General features: G+C 45.6%; 1 protein-coding gene across 2 annotated transcripts in view; it reads right to left on the reverse strand.

Annotated features, from left to right (window-relative positions):
• Positions 1 to 21,856, reverse strand: part of FRMPD2 (FERM and PDZ domain containing 2) — a 90,363-nt gene extending 68,507 nt beyond the window's left edge. For both annotated transcript variants that reach the window (XM_047703047.1, XM_047703046.1), the window contains exons 1-5: positions 21,723 to 21,856; positions 6,655 to 6,780; positions 5,169 to 5,326; positions 2,538 to 2,603; positions 215 to 406 (exon numbers count right to left, since the gene is read on the reverse strand). In XM_047703047.1, coding sequence (XP_047559003.1) covers positions 215 to 406; positions 2,538 to 2,603; positions 5,169 to 5,326; positions 6,655 to 6,780; positions 21,723 to 21,747 — 567 coding nt within the window. In that variant the 5' untranslated portion in view covers positions 21,748 to 21,856. The remainder of the gene's footprint in view (positions 1 to 214; positions 407 to 2,537; positions 2,604 to 5,168; positions 5,327 to 6,654; positions 6,781 to 21,722) is intronic.
• Between the last annotated feature and the right edge of the window lie 1,042 nt (positions 21,857 to 22,898).

Here is a 22,898-nt window from a genome sequence, read left to right on the forward strand (position 1 = left end):
CCACCATGATGAGATTGTTCTGTATCTGCCCTGTCCAGCAGGCTCATCAGCAGCCACATGTGGCAACTGAGCTCTTGAAATGTGGTCGGTGGGACGGAGGCATTGAATATTTTATTTTATTTCATTTCAATGAACTATAATTTAGCTAATTTAAATGTTAACAGCTACCTGTAGCTAGTGTCCCCTGGGTTGGGAAGCACAGATCTCCACTGACCTCAGAGATGGTGGCCAGAACTAAGCTGGCCAGCCGTTGGACATGGAGATTGGCAGAAGCTGGGTATACAGCCGCCTCTTCCCGATGAACCCGACAGGCTTCCAGAACTGACTGCAGGGGCAGACGCCTGCGAGGCTGGTCTTCACACATAGTCAGCAGAATGGAGTGCAAGGGCTCATGGAGCCGCAGAGGCTGGAGAGGAAAGGGGCTGTGTAAGAAGTCTGGAGAGCAGCTGCCGCTGAGCCCAGCGCCTTGTCAGGTGTGCAGTGGGGACTCCCGGACACAGAGGATGTCATCACCACTAGACAGATGCCTGCCCCTTCTGGAGAGTTTAGGGACAGACACAAGCTCTGTCACTGGGGCCACAAAATGCAGAGCAATTATCTCTGCGCCAGTTGTGTGAAGTTGGCTACTTTCTAGTCTGGAACGTTCTTTGGTGCACAGAGAGCAAAGACATGTGCCTGGAGTACTTATGAAAAATAGGTGCTTGACAGAATGAATTTCCACCGATGCCAAGCACTCAGCTCAAACCAGGGATCAGCCTTCAACTCACACCCACTTGGGAAACCTGTCAAATTATTTCTCGATTACGTCTCCAATGTAATTACTTCTCAAATTACTTCCTCAATTACTTTCTACCGAATTACTTCTCAGATTATTTAGGTGGGTCTCACTGGGATCCATCCCCTAGAATATAAGCTCTGGGAATGTAAGGATTGTGCTTTTTTTCCCCTTTTGGAATCTCCAGTGGTCAGCACAAGGACAACAATCATCGGAAGAACTTTATGTCACATGTACCCATCAAGCAAAAGAAAAAACATTTTATTAAGCACTTTCCTCATGCATTTCAGTGGCTACCATTTATATGCAGAAGTCCTCAAAATCAGACTCAACATCGGGCTTTTTCTCACACTCCCCGTACTGCAAGTCATTTTCAATATAAAGGCTGCACTACTATTTCTGGCCATCCAGCACCAGCTGGGAATCCCCATTTCCAAGTGTAAGAGAGATACTGTGTCCTGGGGTCAGGCAGCCAATCCAAGTGCCTCGGATGTTCCCAGAGCCCCAGGCTACTGGAACTGCAAGGTGGCAGACACTCCCTGCTTTCAAGGACTTCACAGTCTGATGAGAAAAATGGTCAACTCAAGGGTCAAGGACTCTGGTCTTGGAAAGTACAAGATATGGTAATAACACAGCAGAAAAGATCTAACCCAGCCTGGGAAGGGAGTCTGGAGATGGAGGAAAGAACTTGAACTAAACCTCAGAAAGCACACTGGGGTTAACCAGGAGAAAAGTGGGAGAGTGAACCATGATAGAGGGAGCAGTATATGCAAAGTGGGGCATGTCTGAGAAGAAGGGGGTTATGGACAGGACAGAGCCCAGGGAAACAAAGGGATAATGCAGGGCCCCTTGTTCAAAAGTTTTCAGGGTTTTAAGCTGGTGACATCAAAGCATTAAATCAAGCATGGGCCCTTGTAAGTACAGGGCAATCTACAGTTACATATGCCACACGCCCAGGAAGCCAGCCTGGATGACAGCAGAGCTCCAGAGAAGAACCTGATCCACAGGTAAGAACCCCAATTGGGGCTCCAGGTATGCCCTGCTGAGAAGTGGAACCTAATCCCATGGGTAGTGGGAAGCTAAAAGAGATTTTACATGAAAAGGGATGAGAACAAAAAACACCAGGAAACATTGGGATGTTGAATTAGAGAAGACAAAGGCAAGAGGAAAGAAGGGAGGGAGGGAGGGAGGGAGGGAGACAGGACGGGGTTCTCTAACTCACTGGTCTCTTAGGAATTCTTATAGTGTCAGATGAGAATTTTCACACACACACACATTCTGTAGTCAAAAATTTTATACAGTGCTATGATAGAGTTTAAAATTTCCTTTACTTTAGGCTTTCTCAGAATCTAATAAATTACTCTGCCAAATCTCTGAGAGGAAGCTATCGTAGCCAGCATTCTCCCAAATTTGTTGAGCACAGAACCATTTCTCAGGGAAGCATTTCACCTCAGGAAGGGCTGCTTTCTACATCGGTATCTTCGTTATCTGTAAAACCCTCTAGACTTGCTACTTCCTCTGAGTTTGTAAGTCTTGCCAGTTCTAGATCGTGGCTGGCTGTATTGCCATGCTGAGCAGCATTCTGAGGTGCTTTCTGAACTCAGCAGGAGGCCCTCTGTGATGGGCCAGCAGTGCTTTCCTAGAACCTAGGAGGACAGAGTGGTGGCACGTGGTTCAAGAGATGTGATCCCCATCCTGAAGAAAACCGCTAATGAAATCCAAAGAATGACCTGGCAAGACTTGGCATTTCTCCTTTACAGACCTGATCTTGTGGGACGTGAAAGCCTGCTGACCAGTAGAGGGTCATGCCCAAAGAATACACGTGCATCTGCCCAAGACAAAAAAACACCAGGTTAGATTGCCATCACCTCCATTATTCCGTGGTCATGCAAACAAAGCACCATTCCAGTTGCATGCGCAGCTGGCTAGCCTCACAACCATCTGCGACTCCCGTAAACTTTCCCGTCTCCCTCCTACTCTTGTGGCCTAAAGCCCCAGGGACCATAACACCACACTTTGGCAAACGATGCAGGAGAAGTCTGTTAAGGGGCATTTGAGAGCACCTTTGCTTTACTGACAATAAGAACGCAGGTAGCTCGCCCCATCTTTCCTCCTTTTTGCCTTGCCCACTGATGGGATACGTGGAACCACCACATATCCTGGTTCCTCAGACAACAGGTGTGAGAGCAAAATGCCAGCAGCTGAGGAGGGTGGGATGGAAAGACACAGCCAGGGTCCTTGATGACGTTTACTGAGCTGGTGGCCAATCCTCAGACTTCCTGTGAAGCAAATCCTAACTGTATCTGTGGTTTCAGCCTCTGTATTTTAGGCTTTCTGGTCTGTGTAGCCAAAGCCCTCTGTCGGTAACACCCTATGGGGCGGCCTGATTTAAAAGCACCATGTGCTGTCAGAGAGCGACACACGGTGAAATGGAAGGGCAGTATCTGACTTCTCCGAGCCTCACTTGCCTCATCTTTATAGTGGGGGTTCTGCCTGACTACTCATGAGCATTGAGTAAAAAACACCTGGAAATTGTAATGATAATTATTGTTACGATTACCAGATGCAGAGCAGTTACATGGCAAGCTTGGCTCTAAGACTTTTACTTATATTAACTCATTTTATCCTCACCCCAAATACTGTCCTGGGAGGTCAATATTTTAATTGTCTCCATTCTACAGAAGAGACAAACCAAAGGCAACTTACGGCACTTTCACAAAGAAGACCTAAAGCCTAGACTTGAACCAGAGCCCCTGCCCCGGGCCTTGGCTATGTTGCCTCTGGTTCATACTAAGTTCTCAATAAATGTTTATTTATTATTGTGGTGGGGCTTCTGCTGTAACTGACATCAGAAAGTCAGATCCCACGACTCTGGCTGTGACATCTCAGCCGAGGCCAGACGGGAGGGGGCACCACCAGAGAGACCCAAACAGAGGGACTGAGACGTACCCACGTCTGTGTCTAACACAGGAGTCCAGGGATTCATCCCTGGGATTCTGTCCGTGTAGGAAAGGGTGTTGGGGCCTGGAGGGCTGGGAGACTGCCTGTGCAGGGACAGAGTCGGGGCCACCGCAATGGGGGATGTGCTGCTTTCACTGTTGGGATCTGACTTGGAGATGTGAGGCCACCAAGACCCTGTTCTCTGAACCCAAAAGAAAAGCAGCTCCAGTTCCAGGTGCCTCCTGAGAGGGGCTGGACTTCTGTGCTGTACTCTTCCCAGGAAAGGACTGGAAGAAACAGAATTCACTGAGGAAGTGCCTGCTGTGCCCTGAGTGTTGTGTGCCTGCCTTACATTGCTCTCTCCCTAGAATTTCTTCTTTTTAAAAAATTGAAAATAATGGGGGCTGCCTGGGTGGCTCAGCTGGTTAAGCGACTGCCTTTGGCTCAGATCATGATCCCAGAGTCCGGGGATCGAGTCCCACATCAGGCTCCCAGCTCCATGGGGATCTGCTTCTCCCTCTGACCTTCTCCCCTCTCATTCTCTCTCTCACTCTCTCTCTCTCTCAAATAAATAAATAAAATCTTTTTAAAAAATAAATAAAATAAAATAAAATTGAAAATAACGTTTACTAGACTTGGTGCTATTCAGAAGCAAAACACATCTATGGAAAAACTGAAATCATCACTGATGTTGCTATCCAGAAATGATCACTGCAGACACCTTGGTATATATATTTTTAGAACTCACCCTCTCTCATCTCTGTCTCTATCTCCGTGTGTGCGTGTGTGTGTGTGTGTGTGTGTGTGTGTATTCAATGAGCGTCACATTGTACATACATATGTTTAAGTTCTTTTCAAGCCATTCTATAAGCCCCTACAGCCTCACCTTAATGCTCTCTTACTTACTGGACATGGAGTTGGTTTCTAATTGACCACTAATGTCAACAGTACAACAGTAGACATTGCTGCAGCAAACTCACTCTTCACTCATGCCTTAGGACAAATTCCTAGTTGAGGATGTTTTAGGGTTTTGTCACACACTGCCAAGGGTACCAATGTCCCAGACCATTTACCCACAATTTTTCTAACACTTTTTTTTTTTAGTATTTATAGTAAGCTGATGGATTGGGTCATATGAATGAACCCATTTTACAGATGCAGAAACTGGAGCTCAGAGAAGTTGACCTGTCATCATCTAAGAGCTAATACACTGCTGCCCAAAAAAAAAAAAAAAAGAGAGAGAGAGAGAGAGAAAGAGAGAAAGAAAGAAAGAAAAAAAGAAAGAAAGAAAGAAAAGCCTGGGAATAAAATTCTTTCAACCTATTCTGTCTCAGTGTTTCTTGGAGCTAAGCCAAGAGCTGGGACACCACCCCCAGGACAGGTCCAATGTTCTAGAACGAGGCCTTTCCCCCGGACAGGCCCAGAGGTGCTGCAGAGCTGCCAAACACCTTACCTGAGATGCATCAGACGACTCTTCATCACTCTGTCCCTGTAGCAGTTCAGGGGCCTTGAAAGGAGTAGCCGCTATGTGAGAAATATGGTCCTGGAAAGAAAGACTTCCGGCTGCAGACAGCAGGGCTGACCAGGGACAGACCACATAGTCCGAGGAATCTGAAACCAAGGCCGTGATGGGAGTATAGAGAAGGGCCCACTGTCCGGAGGGGCAGTTTTGAGACTGTGACCAGCTGGTGCCCCTGGGATGGACTAAGAGCAAGACCCAGGGAAACATAAAGTGAAATAAATTCAACCCTCCCCCAGTCTTCCCCCCGCCAGGGAAAAAGGAGTGAGGAATCACAAGGAAGATGAAACTGAAGGTTACAGGTGCACAGCCTCCTAATCTCCAACACTGGGACTTGCTACTCGTGTGATCTCGCGCCTGGGGCGCCTCCACTGCGGTCCTGCTGCCCCCAGGCATGTGTGACTTCAGAGCTGATATCTGAGTGTGGGTACTCGGTGTTTGTTCCAATGACCCACGAAATGTCTGGCCACTCCAAACTCCTCTCTCCATACGTGCTTTCTCCAGCATCTGTCCTTTAGAGCGAGTGCAACCTGCAGCTTTCTCAGTAGAGGGCGCTGGAGAGACACCGCGGGAGGAGGGGACCCCTCCTGCTGTTCCCGGGGCGCGGAGCGGGCATGAGGACGCCCCAGTGACGCGCTGCACCACGCGCAGGAGCCTCGGCCCAGCTGCAACCTCCCGGCCCGGCCTGGCCAAGTGATCCTTCCGTCTACACACATCCCGCGGGCTCCAGGCCATCTGCACGCACGGACTCCCAAAGGTGTGGCTCCCCGGTACCCGCGTCCACCCAGGGGGTCACCCGGCCTGTGTGGACGATTCCTGTGTCCAGTAATTGCTGGCCCCTTCTAGCCGGGCAGAGCAGCGGAGTGCGCCGTCATTGTGGGCTCCAAGCACAGCAACTCCAGCAGATCTGAACCCCAAGCTGGGCAAGGGGCTTCCCTTCAAAGTCTGTGCCTCACTGGTGCCGCCCTCAGCCCTGGGGACCATGTAAAATTTTCTCCTATCTTACAATTAGTTCTCTGTCGGAATTTAATAATTCTTTCTCCTCTTTAGACCAACTAGTATGTGGGTTCTCTATCCCCTGCGGGGACACAAGGTGACACACCACCAAGCAGGGGTCAGCCTGGGGTTGTCAGCTGTCCAGGTAGCTGCTCCCTGCCTCCTGTCTCCTTATGCTGCAATGGTCCCAGTGTGGGGAGAGGCCCCGATTGCTACAGCCCCTGTCTCCCTAGAAGCAAGGCCTTTCTTTCAACTCTCCTGTGCACCAGGTCCAAGAGCCAAGCCTGCCTTCCCGGTGCAGCTCCAAAGGTAGGTGTCCTTTGTCCACCTGGTAACACATCTGAGAAGCAGCAGCCAGAAATGTGTTTGGGAAGCTTTGCACTCAACTCGCTGTGATTTACCTGCCCCAGACACTCTCTCTTACCTTCTCGGAGGTCTTCCAGGAGCCGCTCAGCAGCTAGGGACAAGAGGGACCAGATTTCCTCCTCTGACAGAGCTTCGCCCCTGACCTGCAGGGCACTGGCCAGGGTCACAGAGGCTGGGCTCATGCCTGCAATGACACGTATGTGGCAGAGTCTCCGCAATGTCCACAGGCACATTGGGGCCACACTCACCACATCAGCCCCAGCACCATCCAGGCCCCTCAGCAGCTTGAAACACCATGCTTACATCTCCTGCATCTCTGGGGCTGCGCACACAGGAGGAACTACAGAAATGCTTATGGGGGGAGCTGGCTAGGCCGGCCGCTGATTCAGTGAATGAGCAAATAAACTCCCAAGTGAAGGCTTAAGGGAATAAATGAATGAACAAATGAACCCCGAGAAGGGCCCCTTCCTCTGAGCAGGGCCTGTTCTGTTCAAGACAGTTAGCCATGCCCAGGGAGCATCCTTTTCCCGGGCTCCGCTCTATCTGGGAAAGTAGGTTAACAACATTGTTTTATCTCCGATGCATGATTCATGCCTTTTCCTCTGCCACATGCAGAGCTCGACTTGGTGCCAGTGGTGGCTCTGTCTATAATGACCCCCAACACCTGCAAGAAGATCGAAAATCAGTAGATGGAAGAGCAAGCCCTGTGTTTTGAAAAGGAGCAGACTCAAGAAAGCACGGCGCTGCTTTGCTGGAGGAGGGATCAAGAAGGCTGATCCTCTCCTTCCTCTCTTCTTAGAAAGGCTCCTTTAAACCAAAGCTGACATTTACTTGTCTGTCTCTCCCTCCCCCCGCCAAACAAAGCTGCCACCAACTAATCGCCAGCCCCAGGTTGGGTGGCAGCAGGAAGAGGACAGGCAGGCTTTTACTAATCCATTTACGTCACTGATCTTTTCTACAGCCTCAGGGCAGGCGGGAGGGCTGTGTGGGGAGCAGGGTGAAAGCACATTATGGGCCCCTCATCTCTCCATCCAACATGGCTAATCCAGGCTCTCCACTGGCCAGCCCCTCAGCTCCCTGTGTACCCAGGAAGTCTCACTTCCTCCAGCCTCAGGAAGAGAAATGGATTCCTGAGAGCAAAAGCCTTGCACTTCCTTCTCTCCCTTGGGGGCCAGAAGTGTGCTGCAGCCAAACCTGGGCAGGAAGCTTTATGTGGGAGAGGTCGCTTACAACAAGGAGTCTGCCAAGAAAGTCTGTGGTTCCCACTGACAGACTGGAAGGCAGTCCGAGGTCACCCAGGTAAAAAGTAATAGATTCTAAGCTAAAGGGCAAGCCGTCTCTTGTCTTTCTTTTTAGTTCCTCCTACTTCTTTATCTAAACTTTGCTCAAGACATAATAGGGACTAGGCACTCCCATTCCACCATATGCTTCTAGCTCTCTGCAGCCACAATGAAAGGCTAGTTATTAGAGAAAAACAAACAGACAAGATTATGATTCTCAAATAGGAAATTTCTGAATCTCAAAACATCTCATGAAATACTGAATGTGTTTTCTTTTGTTTTCCTAATCACTTTATGACTAGGAAAAAATTGCATTAGAAGTATTTTAGGCTGCTGCGGTATATGGTGAGTGAAGACCATCATTTCAATATAGTAACTCAATAAAGGAAAAACAGCCTTTTCAACAAATAGTGCTGGATCCATCATGGAAAAAAAGAACTTGTATCTTTTATAAAAAGTAACTCAAAACGAATCGTAGATCTAATGTAGAACATAAAACTTTAAAATTTTTTTTAATTTCTTTTCAGCGTAACAGTATTCATTGTTTTTGCACCACACCCAGTGCTCCATGCAATCCGTGCCCTCCCTAATACCCACCACCTGGTTCCCCCAACCTCCCACTCCCCCGCCCCTTCAAAACCCTCAGGTTGTTTTTCAGAGCCCATAGTCTCTCATGGTTTTTTTTTTTTTTTTTTTACAAAATAACACATCAAAGGAAATATTCAGGATCTAGGACCAGGCAAAAAGTTCTTAGGTTTGCAACCAACATCATAGCTTAGCCTTGCCGACCTGACCTGTGCTCAGAACACTTAGATTAGCCTATAGTTGGGCAAAATCATCTAATAGAAAACCTACTTTATAATAAAGTGTTGACTATCTCATGTAATTTATTGAATAGTGTCTGAAAGCGATAACCAGAATGGATGTAAGTGTTATCAGTTGTTTACCCTCATGACCCTGTGCCTGACAGGAAGCTTCTCCTGCTCTTGTCATGAGAGAGGAATGTAGGGCATATCACTAGCTCAGAAAAAGATCAGAATTCAAAGTTGGAGTATGTTTTCTACTCAATGTGTGTGGCTTTTGCACCGTGGTCAAATCAAACCTAAGAACTCTTTGCCTAGTTCTAGAACCTGAATAAACTCAAACCATTACAAGTCGGGGATCATCTCTATAGAAAGAACTCCCACAACTCAATGTAAAAAAGACAACCCAATTTAAAAATGATCAGAGGTGTCAGCTATACCTCAATAATAAATAAGTTAAAAGTACAATAAAAAAATAACTACAGGGGCACCTGGGTGGCTCCGTGGGTTAAGCCTCTGCCTTCAGCTCAGGTCATGATCTCAGGGTCCTGGGATTGATCCCCGCATCAGGTTCTCCATTCAGCGGGGAGCCTGCTACCCCCCCTCTCTCTGCCTGCCTCTCTGCCTACTTGTGATCTCTCTCTCTCTGTCAAATAAATAAAATCTTTAGAAAAAAAAATAACTACAATAGGCAAAACTGAGAGTGTCACAGGCAATCTGGAACGTATGATCACCCAATTTTTTTTTTAATGGGCAAAGACTGTGAATAGATTATCCCAATGAAGTGCGAATAACCAGTAAGCACGTGAAAAGATGCTCAACATAGTCATTAGGTAAATGCAAATCAAGATCACAATGCAATATCATTTCAGATCTATGAGGATGGCTATAACCAAAAAGACGAACAATAATAAATGTTGGCAGAAATGTGGAGAAGTTGGAACTGTCGTATACTGCCGATGGAAATGTTAAATAATGTAGCCACTCTGGAAAACAGTTCAGCAGTTCTTCAAGGAGTTCATCATAGAGTTCCCAGAGGACTCAGCGATTCCACTCTTAGGTGTATACACAAGACAACTGAAAACATGTCACACCAAAACATGAATATCCGTAGCTGCATCCTTGGTGATATCCAAAAAGTGGAAACAACCCAAACGTTTAAGTAATTAGTGAATATACAAAATGGCATACACATTGGAATGGCATACACAATGGAATACTATTTCACCATAAAAAGGAATAAGGTACGGTTATATGCTACAAGATGGGTGAATCTTTTTCTTAAACCCCTTTATTAAGGTATAATTGACATACAAAATACTGTATATATTTATTTATTTTAAGGATTTTATTTATTTATTTGACAGACAGAGATCACCAGTAGGCAGAGAGGCAGGCAGAGAGAGAGGGGGAAGCAGGCTCCCTGCTGAGCAGAGAGCCTCATGCGGGGCTCGATCCCAGGACCCTGAGATCATGACCTGAGCCGAAGGCAGAGGCTTAACCCACTGAGCCACCCAGGTGCCCCCAAAATACTGTATATATTTAATGTATACAACTTGATGGGCTTGGAAATGAGTATATAGCCATGAAACAATCACTACTCTCTATGCCAAACAAGACTGATGAATCTTGAAAACAATATGCTAAGTAAAGGAAGCCAGTCACTAAAGGTCACATATCATATGATTTCCTTCATATGAAATGCCCAGAAGGGACATAGAAAGAGAAAAGAAGGAGAGTAGTGCTTGGCAGGGGGTTGGGGGAAGAAGAAATGGGGAATGCCTGCAAGTGGGTATAGATTTCTTAAGGAAACAATGACAGCATTCTGGAATTCATTGTGTTGGTTACACAACTTTGTGAATATACCAAAAACTTCTGAATTGTACACATCACAAAGATGAATTTTATGGTATGTGAATTATATCTCAATAACTTTTTAAGAGAAAAGAAAGGGATGAAAGGGAACCTACAATTAAAAGATTTATCAATTTGATTTAAATGAGTAAAACATGATCTAGGAATGCACATGGGAGGGATAAAACTATAAAGAAACAGAAGGACGTGGTGACTATAGAAGTCTGGATAATGGTTGCCTTTGGGGGAGTAAGGGGACTATGACTGAGATGGAGAATATTGAAGGCTTTCTGGAATGGGTGACAACGTTCTATGTCTTAGCTCTCAGTGATGGTTAAAAGGTGTTCACCTTAGAATGACCCATTAGGGGCACCTGGTTGACTCAGTCATTAAGCATCTGACTTGGGCTCAGGTCATGATCCCAGGGTCCTGGAATTGAGGCCCACATCAGGCTTCCTGCTCAGCAAGAAGCCTACTTCTCCCTCTCCTGCTCCCCCTGCTTGTGTTCCCTCTCTCACTGTATCTCCCTCTGTCACATAAATAAATAAAATCTTTTTAAAAAGAAAGAAAGAAAAAAAGGATGACCCTTTAAGCTACGCATTTGTTGTAATGGTTCTCTGTGTCTGTTCTCTTACAATAAAAGTTTAAAACAATTTTGAGCATTACCCTGCTGAAAATATTTTCAGACAAATCCCAAAAAAAGCACTCTCTTTCCACCTCCTTTCTTAAAATATAAATCCAACAATGTTCATCAGTTATGTTAAACTTGTCTGAAGGGAATTATCCTGAAATCCTGCCAACAAATGCTAACCAGCTAAAAGGCCCAATCATTCTTTCCATCTAAGAGAACATCCACCATCCAGAAGGGCACATAACCGATCAGGTGGGCCAGCCAGACACCCTCTCGGCTATTAGAGATAAGAGTTTCCTGAGGCTTGAGCTTGCCATTCTCATGGCTGGAAGCGTCAGGGATTTACAGCTTCCACATCAAAGGCAACCCCAAACACAGGAGGTAATGCAAGCAAACTAGTCATCGTCCTCTCCATTAAAACAAAACAAGAGACAACTGTTCCCCTTGTTCCAATGCATACACGTGATCCCACTGCAGGAAAAAAATGTCTGCATTCCACTTCTCTGTACAAGCTCTATCCAACCCGTGTCACAGGTGACCTTTACATTCTGTCCACTGGAGTAAAGAGATGCCTAGAGGGAGGGCCAACAGTTGGGAACCATTGTCCCTCTGGATTTCCATGGCAGCCCTGACCGCACTCCCCAACTCTGATAGACAGCAACCTGTTTGGGGACACTTTGACTCCATTCCAGTCCACCAGCCCTCAAGGAGCCACCCAAATTTATATGAACGTTGTAATCTCTGTCCGATTGCCAGTTCCGTTTCAGAGCCAGCTGGTACAGACAACACAAGGATACAGTTGGTGGGGTTGAACTGTACGCCAGGCACTGTTTCCATTGCTTGGTGCCCATCAGTCCCGGCCTCTGAGGCAGCCGCGATCAGCCTTGTTCCAGCATGTTGGGGTGCCTCTGGGCTTGCCTCCAAGTGTTTCTACACGGTCTGCTATACCGTGAACTAAAAGGGGACCGTTAAATTTCTAAAGGATGGAGAGATCCCACCCCCCAGATAAACCCTGTCTTCCTACCAGCGAGGAAGCTCAGGCAAAGTGTCCAGTCCATGGGCGTGCTTTTGGGAGGCAGCTCTGTTGTCAACCCTTGTGTCGTTTTCCCTTCCCAGGCTCCCCAAGGTTCCCCGAGGCCTCCATATTGACTTGATTCTCTGAAGGCTTCTGCAGTCATCTGCTAACCCCAACGTCTCCTCCATCTGAAGCCTCGTTGCCATTCAGGGATATCCTTGGTCTCCCTTCCGTAAGTTCCCACACTAGGGTGAGTCCTGGCTCCGGGGACTCTCCTGCAGGGGCCTCTGGCTTCCAGCAGCCCCTCCTGTCTACTCTGGCTCAGCCTAGAAGCTCTGCCCATGCACTTGACCTCCTTGCCTCCGCCATTCATTTATTTAACAAATACTTACCATGGAGTTAGTATACTTTAAGCTACAAACAGAAAGGTAAAAATATGACATCCTACCCTCACAGTTCTTACGTTCTGGTGGGGATGGGCAGAGGGGGACAGATACTGAATGCGGAAACAGATAAACAAAATACGTTCAAAGAGAGATAGCCTATGAAGAACAAGGAGACAAGGGGACTAGGACACACTTGAACATGCCCTATGAGCTGAGGCCTGAAGGCTGAAAAGGTGCTGGCTGCAGGAAAAACTTCCCAGACAGAGAGAACAAAGGGCACAACATGTCGGGGTTTGATAGATTCTAAGAACAGAGAAGCAGGCTGGGCAGGAGCATGGTGAGGGAGGTGATCAAGGAGACCCAGAGGTGTAAGGGGGAGTCGCACAGCTGGCCAGGTGCCCCTCTGCCTCACTTCTCAGGCTAAGAAAGGAGTTGGCACGATTGTCTAGGAGCAATAGGAAACTTGGCCTGCCCACTAGCTTGCAGAAGTGCAAGGCCCAGCAGAATACTTTCTGAGACAATCATGCCGCTGACTATTGACTAGGGCTGAGAGGAAGAATTGGTTCCATCTCCAGCTTCCTAATTGCCTGGCTGTGCGAGCTTGGGCACAGAGCATATATATACTTAACCTTTCTGAGCCTCAGTCTTGTCATCTGGGAAATAGGGTTAATCATAGCAGCTACCTCATGTAAATGTTAGGAGATTATATTAATAGGTTCGGTATGTAAAAGATAATGAATATATCTTATTTCCCTTCTCTTTCCATCTCTGCTCCAACCACCCAGAGAGGGATTTTAAGCATCAGAGCTGCTGAGAAGTTTCCAAGTATGAGATTCTCAAGATATGGTGCTAATTGTTTCCATCTGTCTGCCAGCATTGAGGTGCTATAAACATCCCATTTTAAGCCTTAGCAAAATGCCTAAAATATCTCAATGTCCCCAAAATAGACACCCTAGAGAGGAACCAGGAAAGGATGTGGAGCTCCCAGGGAATCAAAGCTCTCAGAATGATCCTTTTTTCCCTCCTCCTTTTGGTCCTTGTGCCTCCTTTCATTCCTTCTCCCTTTGGACACTCATTAAAAGCCATCTGCCAGCACTCAGACCAAAATCTAAGCAAAACTTTCCAGAAAGCAAATGGCATCCTCCCCCCAAGAGGAAAAGACAACTTCTGCCTCATCTGGGCTCTGTTTAAAGGACTAAAGGTGCCAGGGCTCTTAACTTCCAGAAATCTCCTACAGGGTTCTCCTCAAAACTTGATCTCAAGTGGGTAATGGATGAAATTGTGCCAGTACTGTACTCTTCACACAGACCCTGCCCTACTCTCCAATATAAATACTGTCGCACCAACATGGTATGACCTTGAACAAGTAACCTCTCAAAATCTCTTTCCTCCACTATAAAATGGAGATGATACGTCTTACCTTTCAAGGTGGTTGTGAGAAACAGACAAACTAATGAAAAAATGGCAACTAGCAGATATCTTACCTTCCTTCAGTCTTCCGAGAGGGAACCTTGCATTTCCAGATAAGAGAATGGATACTGGGGTACAAGAAAACATTCAGAGTATAGAGTAGTGTTTCTCCCATTATCCATCTTTTATGTAACATTTTCCCAATATTTGCTATATTACCTGTGCTCATAAGGCAAGTTTTTAAAAGCGCATTCATTTGAAGGGGAAACTGCATGTTGCTATAGGAAATGGAATATTAGTATAATTAGATATAAATAGAAGGTAATTATAACTGTTTTTTTAAAATCATTGAATTCTTGCCAGATAATATTGTCCTCCAGTGAGCCTAAAGCTTGGTCTTTCATTGTGAAAGTAGCAATTAGTTTGAGAAATGGGAAGGCTCATGTTTCTGGACAGACTTTTCTTCTTGACATAATCCGAAGAATTTAAGTAAAATGTGAAACACATGGGCGCCTGGGTGGCTCAGTGGGTTAAGCCGCTGCCTTCGGCTCAGGTCATGATCTCAGGGTCCTGGGATCGAGGCCCGCATCGGGCTCTCTGCTCGGCAGGGAGCCTGCTTCCTCCTCTCTCTCTGCCTGCCTCTCTGCCTGCTTGTGATCTCTCTCTGTCAAATAAATAAATAAATAAAAATCTAAAAAAAAAAAAAATGTGAAACACATAACTCAATGTGATCAATGCAGTTCTTGTTCTACCTGTGTTCTCTGGTCCAGCCTGTCCCTTGGGAAGCCCTGTGCCGTCCTTTATGTAAGGTCTCAGGGCCAGTTTTAATGTAATCTGTACTCAGAGTGGATTGATTGAGTCCTCACCAATTTTACTTAAAGGTAATGCCTTCTAAGGAGAATGGCCCCTTGCAGCTTATGAAATTTCCAGACATTTTTGTGATTCCCACAAAAATCCTTCAAAGGATTCCTTCAAAGGCAAGGCAATATGATCTTCAGATCCAAATGAAGAAACTGAGACATTAACTGATTTAAGATCCCAAAACTCTGGCTAGTTAGTGTGATTCAAGTTTCTAAAGTAGGGGACAGTGGGGTTGTAAGCTAACAAGACTAATTAAAGCTACATATGTTTAAATCATTATTCAATTTATTAAAGTTGTGTATTCTAGATGAGAATCAATCTTGCTAGGTTCATGAGAATGGTCTGGTATTTCAGGGTGGGTGTTTTGGACTCTAAGCAGGACAGAAAAATAACAATAAAAAAATAAAATAAATTTGTGAATTTTAATAGCTACTGTCTTTTCTTGAGCCTTTAAATTCAGCTTAAAACTATTCTTTAAAAGATTTATTTACTTATTTGACACGCATACACACACACACATATATATATAGAGAGAGAGAGAGCGCACAAGCAGGGGTAGCGATAGAGGGAGAGGGAAAATCGACTCCCCACAGAGCAGGGAGCCTGATGTGGGGCTCAATTCTGGGATCCTAGGATTATGATCTGAGCCAAAGGCAGATGCTTAACTGCGCCAACCAGGGGCCCCCAGCATTAAAGTACTAAGATCCATTCATCTGGGGACGCCTGAGTGGCTCAGCCGGTTAAGCGTCTGACTCTTGATTTCTGCTCAGGTCATGATCTGAAGGTCATGAGCTCAAGCCCCACATCAGGCTCCTCACTGAGCACAGAGTGTGCTTAAGATTCTCCCTCTCTCCCACTGTCCTTCATCCTCCTGGCACACTTGTGGGCATGCCCTCTCTCTAGAGAAAAAAAAATCCATTCATCTGAGATTTATATATAAAAGAACCACTTTGCATATTTTATTAATGTTCCACTAATTCATAATGTAACTGTGCAGTTCTGCAAAGAACCAGTTTTATTTATATATATATTAATTTGAATATATTTATTTATGTATTCGTTTCTTTAAATTGGCTTACATGACAGTGGGGCTGGCAAGGCTGAAATCCATAGGACAGACTAGCAGGCTAGAAACTTGGGAAGGAGTTGATGCTGTAGTCTTTTTTTTTTTTTTAAAGATTTTATTTATTTATTTGTCAGAGACAGAGGGAGAGAGAGTGAGCGAGCACAGGCAGAGGCAGAGGGAGAAGCAGGCTCCCTGCCGAGCAAGGAGCCCGATGTGGGACTCGATCCCAGGACGCTGGGATCATAACCTGAGCCGAAGGCAGCTGCTTAACCAACTGAGCCACCCAGGTGTCCCTGTAGTCTTGAGGCAGAATTTATTCTCCACTGGGGGAGCTTCAGTTTTTAAGGTCCTTCAACTGTTTGGCTGAGGGCCACCCACATTATCAAGGATATGGCCCTTAATTTAATGTCGACTGATTATAGATGTTAATCCCATCTATAAAACACCTTCATGGCAAGAGTCTTACCACTGCCTCAACCCAGTCTCCATCCTACAGAGCTCTCTTCCTGAAACACATTTGCCCATGTTACTCCTCCACATTAAAACCTTCGCTGGCTATTTTCCGTAGAATCATTTGTTTCCTGCCTCCTGAACGAGGCTTACGGGATCTCCAGTCCACCCCTCCAGACTGAGGTCCAGCCCCTTCCAAATGCCTCTATAGCCTCTCCAGCTCCAGATGAATCACAGCTCTCTCAACTCCTGTCCGTCCCAGTGCCCAGTGCCAGGTGGGGACACTCCTGCCTGGAGTCCTTTCTTCCCTGTAGGCTGAATGACTGAGAAAGTCAATGAATAAGCAGGGAGCGGCCTGTATTCTGAGAACCAGCATCACACAGAAAAGACACCGATACAAGAAATAAATGGGGTACTTTTATGACACTTTCTCTGCGTGTCTAACACAATTCCTGTCTCGGCAGACACTTTGCCACATTTCTTTAACCTATGGAGAAGTACATTCTTAATTTTTAAAAATATTTAATTTATTTATTTATTTGAAACAGAGTACGAGTGCACAAGCAGGCGGCAGGGCAGAGGGAGAGGGAGAAGCAGACTCCCCCATGAGCACAGAGCCTAACTCAGGGCTTGATCCCAGGACCCCAAGATCATGACCTGAGCAGAAAGCAGACACTTAACCAATTGAGCCACCCAGGCATCTGTGGAGAAGTAAGTTCTGACAGCTTAGTCTCAAAATCTACCACTTGACTCATACCAGCCCACCCCAAACTGGTCCTTTTCCACCATTCTGTAGCTCTCCTCCCTCCCTTCCTTCACTCCCTACTCTATTTCCAATGATGTTGGGCTATTATAACTGTTTTACATCAAGAAATTACAGGGAAAAGGAGGTAGAGCAGTAGAACTAAAGCAAAGGGGGGAAAAAAAGGTAATTAGAAATAGAGCTGCCAGTGACCAAGAATGAGATGAAGACCAAGACTGGGGAAGGAGAGTTAGCCAGACAGTCCCAGGCACGAGAGGTCAGGGAGGAAAACAGCTAAAAACACTGAACTCAGGGCCAGTAAACACTGAGAGGAAAATGGAAATAGCAAAGCACAGTGGTTGCAAGGGCAGGTTGCAAGGTCAGGGTTGGCCTGACCTCTGTCTACCTTGGGTAACTTATTTTTTTCCCCTTCACTCATCTATAACCTGAGTTATTGTATCTGACACACAGTAGCTTCTCAATAAACTATAAATTTTTCATAGGATTAATGTTGAATATGAAGAGAGGGCAGGGGATAGGGTGGGGACAAACCCACAGAACTGGGGCTTTTGAAAGCAGAAATGGCTTCATCCCTGGAGCTGCAGGTGGCACTGACCCCAGTCACATTGTTGACTCAGACCAGCTGTAAGGTCATCGCCTGGGAACTTGTTAGGAAAGGCAGACTCAGGCCTTTCCTGGGTCCTCTGGGTCAGAATCTATATTTTGGCAGGATCACCAAATGGTTCATCTGCCCATTATAAGTTACGGATAGCACTGAGGTCCCATTGCTTATTTGGAAGAACCAGGTACAGGTGGGCAATGGCCGCAGCCAGCTAAAATTTGGAGGTAGAATTACCGTGTTAGGGCTTGTCAATGCTCTGGGTACTTGGGTAATGACTCTTTTAGATTGATGGGGAGGAATTTGGTGGAGGACTTATGAAGTGAGGCCATGAACCTGGGCCAGCTACATAGTATCAGGTGGGCTTGGGTGGCCTGAACACGGAAACTGTGAGTGGAGAGGACCTGTAAAAGAGGACAATACGTGAAAGAGGATGACTACCGGGGCCAGAGATTAGCGATACTGAGCGGGGAGAGATGGACTGTTCTCATATGTGCTCCTGTGTGCCTGCCCCACATTCCCTGCCCCACCAAGAACACTCCCTTGGTCCAGCCAGACCCTCTGAGCATGGCCTGTCCTTCCTATAACCTCAAGTCCATGGAGCATGACTGATACAGAGGCAGCATGGGCAAGGGGCAGCACCCAAGAAGATTTGCATCACTTTCCAGATATCCCCGAAGGCTTAAAACACAGTTTGAAGAGAGTAGTATTACATTCACTTTCTAGAAAAGCAAAGTAAACATTGCCTTCAAAATAAAAGGATTAATGCAGACAAACTCAGCCAAAATGAATTCCATCAAGCACTGATATGTCAGACCTGAGGATTTAGATGCTAGGAATTCAAAGTATAGGGCCCGCTCCTCCTCCATCGGGTCTCACCGGTAGGGGAATGAGCACAGATTCTGTAGGTATCTGAAAAAATCCAGTGACTTCTCTTCAAGACTGCAAATAGCGGGGCACCTATGTGGCTCAGTCAGTTGAGCATCTGCCTTTGGCTCAGGTCATGATCTGAGGGTTTGTTTCTCCCTCTCTCTCTGCCCCTCCCCGCCAACTTGGCCCTCTTCCTCTCTCTCTCAAATAAGTGAATAAAATCTTGAAAAAAGAAAAAGAGACTGCAAATAGCTCTCAACCTTCTCCACTCTGTATTTAAATCCAAGGTTATCTTTCTATGTTGGTCTTTTCAAAAACTCTAACATTGCTTTGTACCTCTGAATCCACTCCTGTATTTCTTATTTTGGTGAGTGGTATGTTGGTCCATAGAGAAAAGCATATATTCTTTTTAACTCATTCTTGGTCCTTACTTCTCCCATCCTTGATAATCGTATTCCCATCCCTATGGATTCCGCCTCTTTAAAACTCTCTAGGATCCCGTGCTGTGCTGAAGAAGGTTCCTACCCACTAATGAGAGTCCATAATTATATCTCCAGGAGTTTTGCAAGATGGTTGTTAAACATAGCCATTGTAAAAAAAAAAAAAAAAAAAAAAGTCATATAAACTTCCAATTAAATAAATTATGTTCATAATATACTCAAAACCCCTAATTTTCCTAATTATTTGGCTATATTTCATTATTGTCTATGCTCTTCAGCTCCTTTAAATCCACTGCATTTGTGTGGCAGAAATACCATATAATGATGTGGTAGTATATATCTTTTCAAACTTTGTGTTTAGTGTTGCATCTTGGGAACTTGGAATTGACCACAGAGAAAGTATTTACACCACAGAAATTGGCAGAAACTACACATCAGGGCTTGGTTTATGGTTTTGTTTATTATCTAGACTTAAGAAAATGATGGAGAAAATGTTAATTCAGATTAAACCTAAAAGTGTTTCATGTCTAGATCTGTTGTATTATGAATAGCACAAAAATTGAGGAAATGTTCTTCCAGAATTCAAAAACTATTATCCAATTTAGCAGTCACTCATGTCATTGACAAATGAGTGGAGTTAAAACATTCACCTTCATTGCTTAGTTTTCTTCTTACTCGTCAGTGTAAACAGAATAGCAGCCAACATTAATGTTGCGGCTATACTCATTGGTCAGTCTCAACCATAGGCTGACTGAGGATGTCAGAGTTCAGCAAAATCAATGTACGCAGTCTGTGTGAACGGACTGGCTATATGAAATTTGGAATAAAGAGTCATATATTTTACAACTTATCAGTTATGCAACATGCACATCCTTCATATAAGTACAATTTATAGGGGCACCTGGGTGGCTCAGTGGGATAAGCCTCTGCCTTCTGCTCAGGTCATGATCTCAGGGTCCTGGGATCGAGGCCCGCATCGGGCTCTCTGCTCAGCGGGGAGCCTGCTTCCTCCTCTCTCTCTCTGTCTGCCTCTCTGCCTACTTGTGATTTCTGTCTGTCAAATAAATAAATAAAATCTTTTAATAAATAAATAAATACAATTTATAATAAACTTATACATGTGTAGATGTATGAATGTTTTTTTATCTTCCTTTTTGCAGTGTTGGCAGCCTGTGCTTGGAGGGTCTGTACATCCCCACTGCTGTTTCCTTAGGTTAATCTGGCTGTCGTCATCCCAAGGCTCCATCCCTTCCAACCCCACATGTATATTACTACCAGAATAGTCTTTCTAATAATTAAATGCAATCATGACATCCCCTCATTAAAATGATCGATGGCTTTCCAGAACTTTCTGAATGGAATGCAAGACATGGAAGGCTTTCCTTGCTCTGCCCTGTTCACCTCTGCAGCCTCTTTCCACTCAGATGCCCATATTCACACTTCACTACAGTCACGCCACGCTGCCTGTTGTTCCCAGAATACGCTCTACTTATTCATACCACTGGGCTCTTACGCATGCTTTCCTCTGCCCGGGACAGCTTGCCCCAACTCCTCTCCTCTCACCTCCTGCAAGCTCCCACCCGGCGTTCAAACTGCACTCACACACCATCTCTTCCAGGACCCTGTATCACTCTGACCCTTGCTACTGCCACCCCTTGTCATACAGGCTCACCTCGTGGGCTCCCACACTCACCTGGAAGATCCCCCGAGCAAAGACGGGTGTCCCCAGCACTTAGCACTTGGCTTGGCAGCCAGGATATATCTTGCTTATCTGATTAATTTGTCGGCTTCAACTCTAACCTACAGCAAACAACAGCAGGTAGCCAGGAGAAATACTCACACCTCATCTCTGAATTCAGTTGTTACTTAAAAAACAGAAGTCACAGGGTGCCTGGGTGGTTTAGTCATTAGGTGTCTGCCTTTGGCCCAGGTCATGATCCTGGGGTCCTGGGATCGAGCCCCAAGTCGGGCTCCCTGCTCAGTGGGGAGCCTGCTTCTCCCTCTCCCACTCTCCCGGCTTGTGTTCCCTGTCTCACTGTCTCTCTCTCTCTGTCGAATAAAAAAATAAAATCTTAAAAAAAAAGAAAAGAAAAGAAAAAAACAAAACAGAAGTCAGATGAACCATTCACAATTTTTCCCATTGTTTTCTGAGAGTTGATTAGAGAAAGCCTGAGACTTTAAAGCGCGGACTTTCTTTAAACATAACCAAAATACCCATTTCTGGAAGATGGTGATAGTTATATCATTTATTGGGCTACTCCTCTGCTTCAAGCATTGTGCTAAGTGCCTGACATATGTCACCTCATGTATCCCTAGTAACATTACAATGTAGGTACCATTATCCCCATTTTATGGATGAGGAAACTGAGTCTCTGGAAAATTAAAATCTTTGCTTTGAATTTGAATTTGCTAACAGAGGCTGAGTCTCAAAGAAATGATTCACACAAGGGTTGGTCTGCCTCTGAACCCCGCGTTTTCTCTGCCGAGCCCATTCTTTACTGCTTTAAAGCAAATTCATCATTTGAATCAGGCCCCACTAGTAGCCTAGACCATATAATACTCCAAATAATACGGCAGAGTCACTCACACAGGCCTTAGTCCCATTATGTTTTCTTTGTTCCCAACACCCAAAGCTAGTAAAAAGATTTGCCCTTCACCTGACCCAGCTTTACAGAAGAAAAGTGAACACCGAGAAGTACCTGTGTCCTGAGGCAGAGGCTGCATCTGAAAGTCTCTGCGACCGCGATCAGGTCTAGGCCTTCATCAGGGACAATTTTCCAACACGAGGCAGGGATCTCTTGCTCCTCTCTGCTGAGCTGCTGTGGCCACTGGCGCTGCTGCCTCTGTTTACTGTTTGTTACTAAGCACTTGGCTGCCCAGGGAGGGAGTCAGCAAAGAGCCTTCCCTTTCCTGCCACTTGCTTTCTTGCCCTGAGCCCCAGGCAGTCTCTGACCTGTTCACAGACAGAGCCACCCCCAAGGTGGATGACCTGAGGGAGAGCTTGTAAGAGCTCAAATGGATTAAGTGCCACTGAAGACAATAGGATTGTGGCTCAGCAGGGGTTTTGCATGGATGTTGCTTTATTTCCTGGTCCAATCAAAAGAAAGGGCCCTGCGAGGAACCAGGGGGCCCGCCAAGAACAGAGCCTTAGTCTCATTTATTCCACGGCCCTCCGTGCGCTTCACTGGGCCCAGGCTTTGGACCCGCACCCAACAGGGTAGAGTAAGGTGCAAAATCCTGATGAGGAATGATGACTTGGAGCTGCCAGGGGGAACGCAAGGGGAATGTGGGTGTGGTTACTACAGACACACAAAATTAATAATAACAATAATATAAGTAACTCCACAAACAAAGAGGGCAAGAGGAAACCTTTGGAGGTGATGGATAGGTCTATGGCATAGATCCTAGTGTTGCTTTCACAGGTGGATACTTAACCTTCAAACTCATCACCTTAAATAAATACATTAAATATACACAGCTCTTTGGACATCAATCATACCTCAATAAAATGTTCTGTTTTGTGTTGTTTTTAAAAGAGGAATGTGGGGGCGCCTGGGTGGCTCAGTCATTACACGTCTGCCTTCAGTTCAGGTCATGATCCCAGGGTTCTGGGATTGAGTCCTACACTGGGCTCCTGGCCCAGCAGGAAACCTGCTTCTCCCTCTTCCACTCCCCTTGCTTTTGTTGCTTCTCCCGCAGGCTCTCTCTGTTAAAAAAAAAAAAAAAAAAAAAAAAAAAAAAAGATAAATTCTTTAGAAAAAATAAAAATTAAAATAAAACAGAAATGTGGTTGGAGAAGGAGGAAAAGGAATTCTCATATTCTTTGGTACTTGGACGCAGAAAGGAACCAGCAGAGGAGAAGAAGAGCAACGATT

Source organism: Lutra lutra, chromosome 14, assembly GCF_902655055.1.
Source record: "Lutra lutra chromosome 14, mLutLut1.2, whole genome shotgun sequence".
In the NCBI taxonomy this organism is placed as follows: domain Eukaryota; kingdom Metazoa; phylum Chordata; class Mammalia; order Carnivora; family Mustelidae; genus Lutra; species Lutra lutra.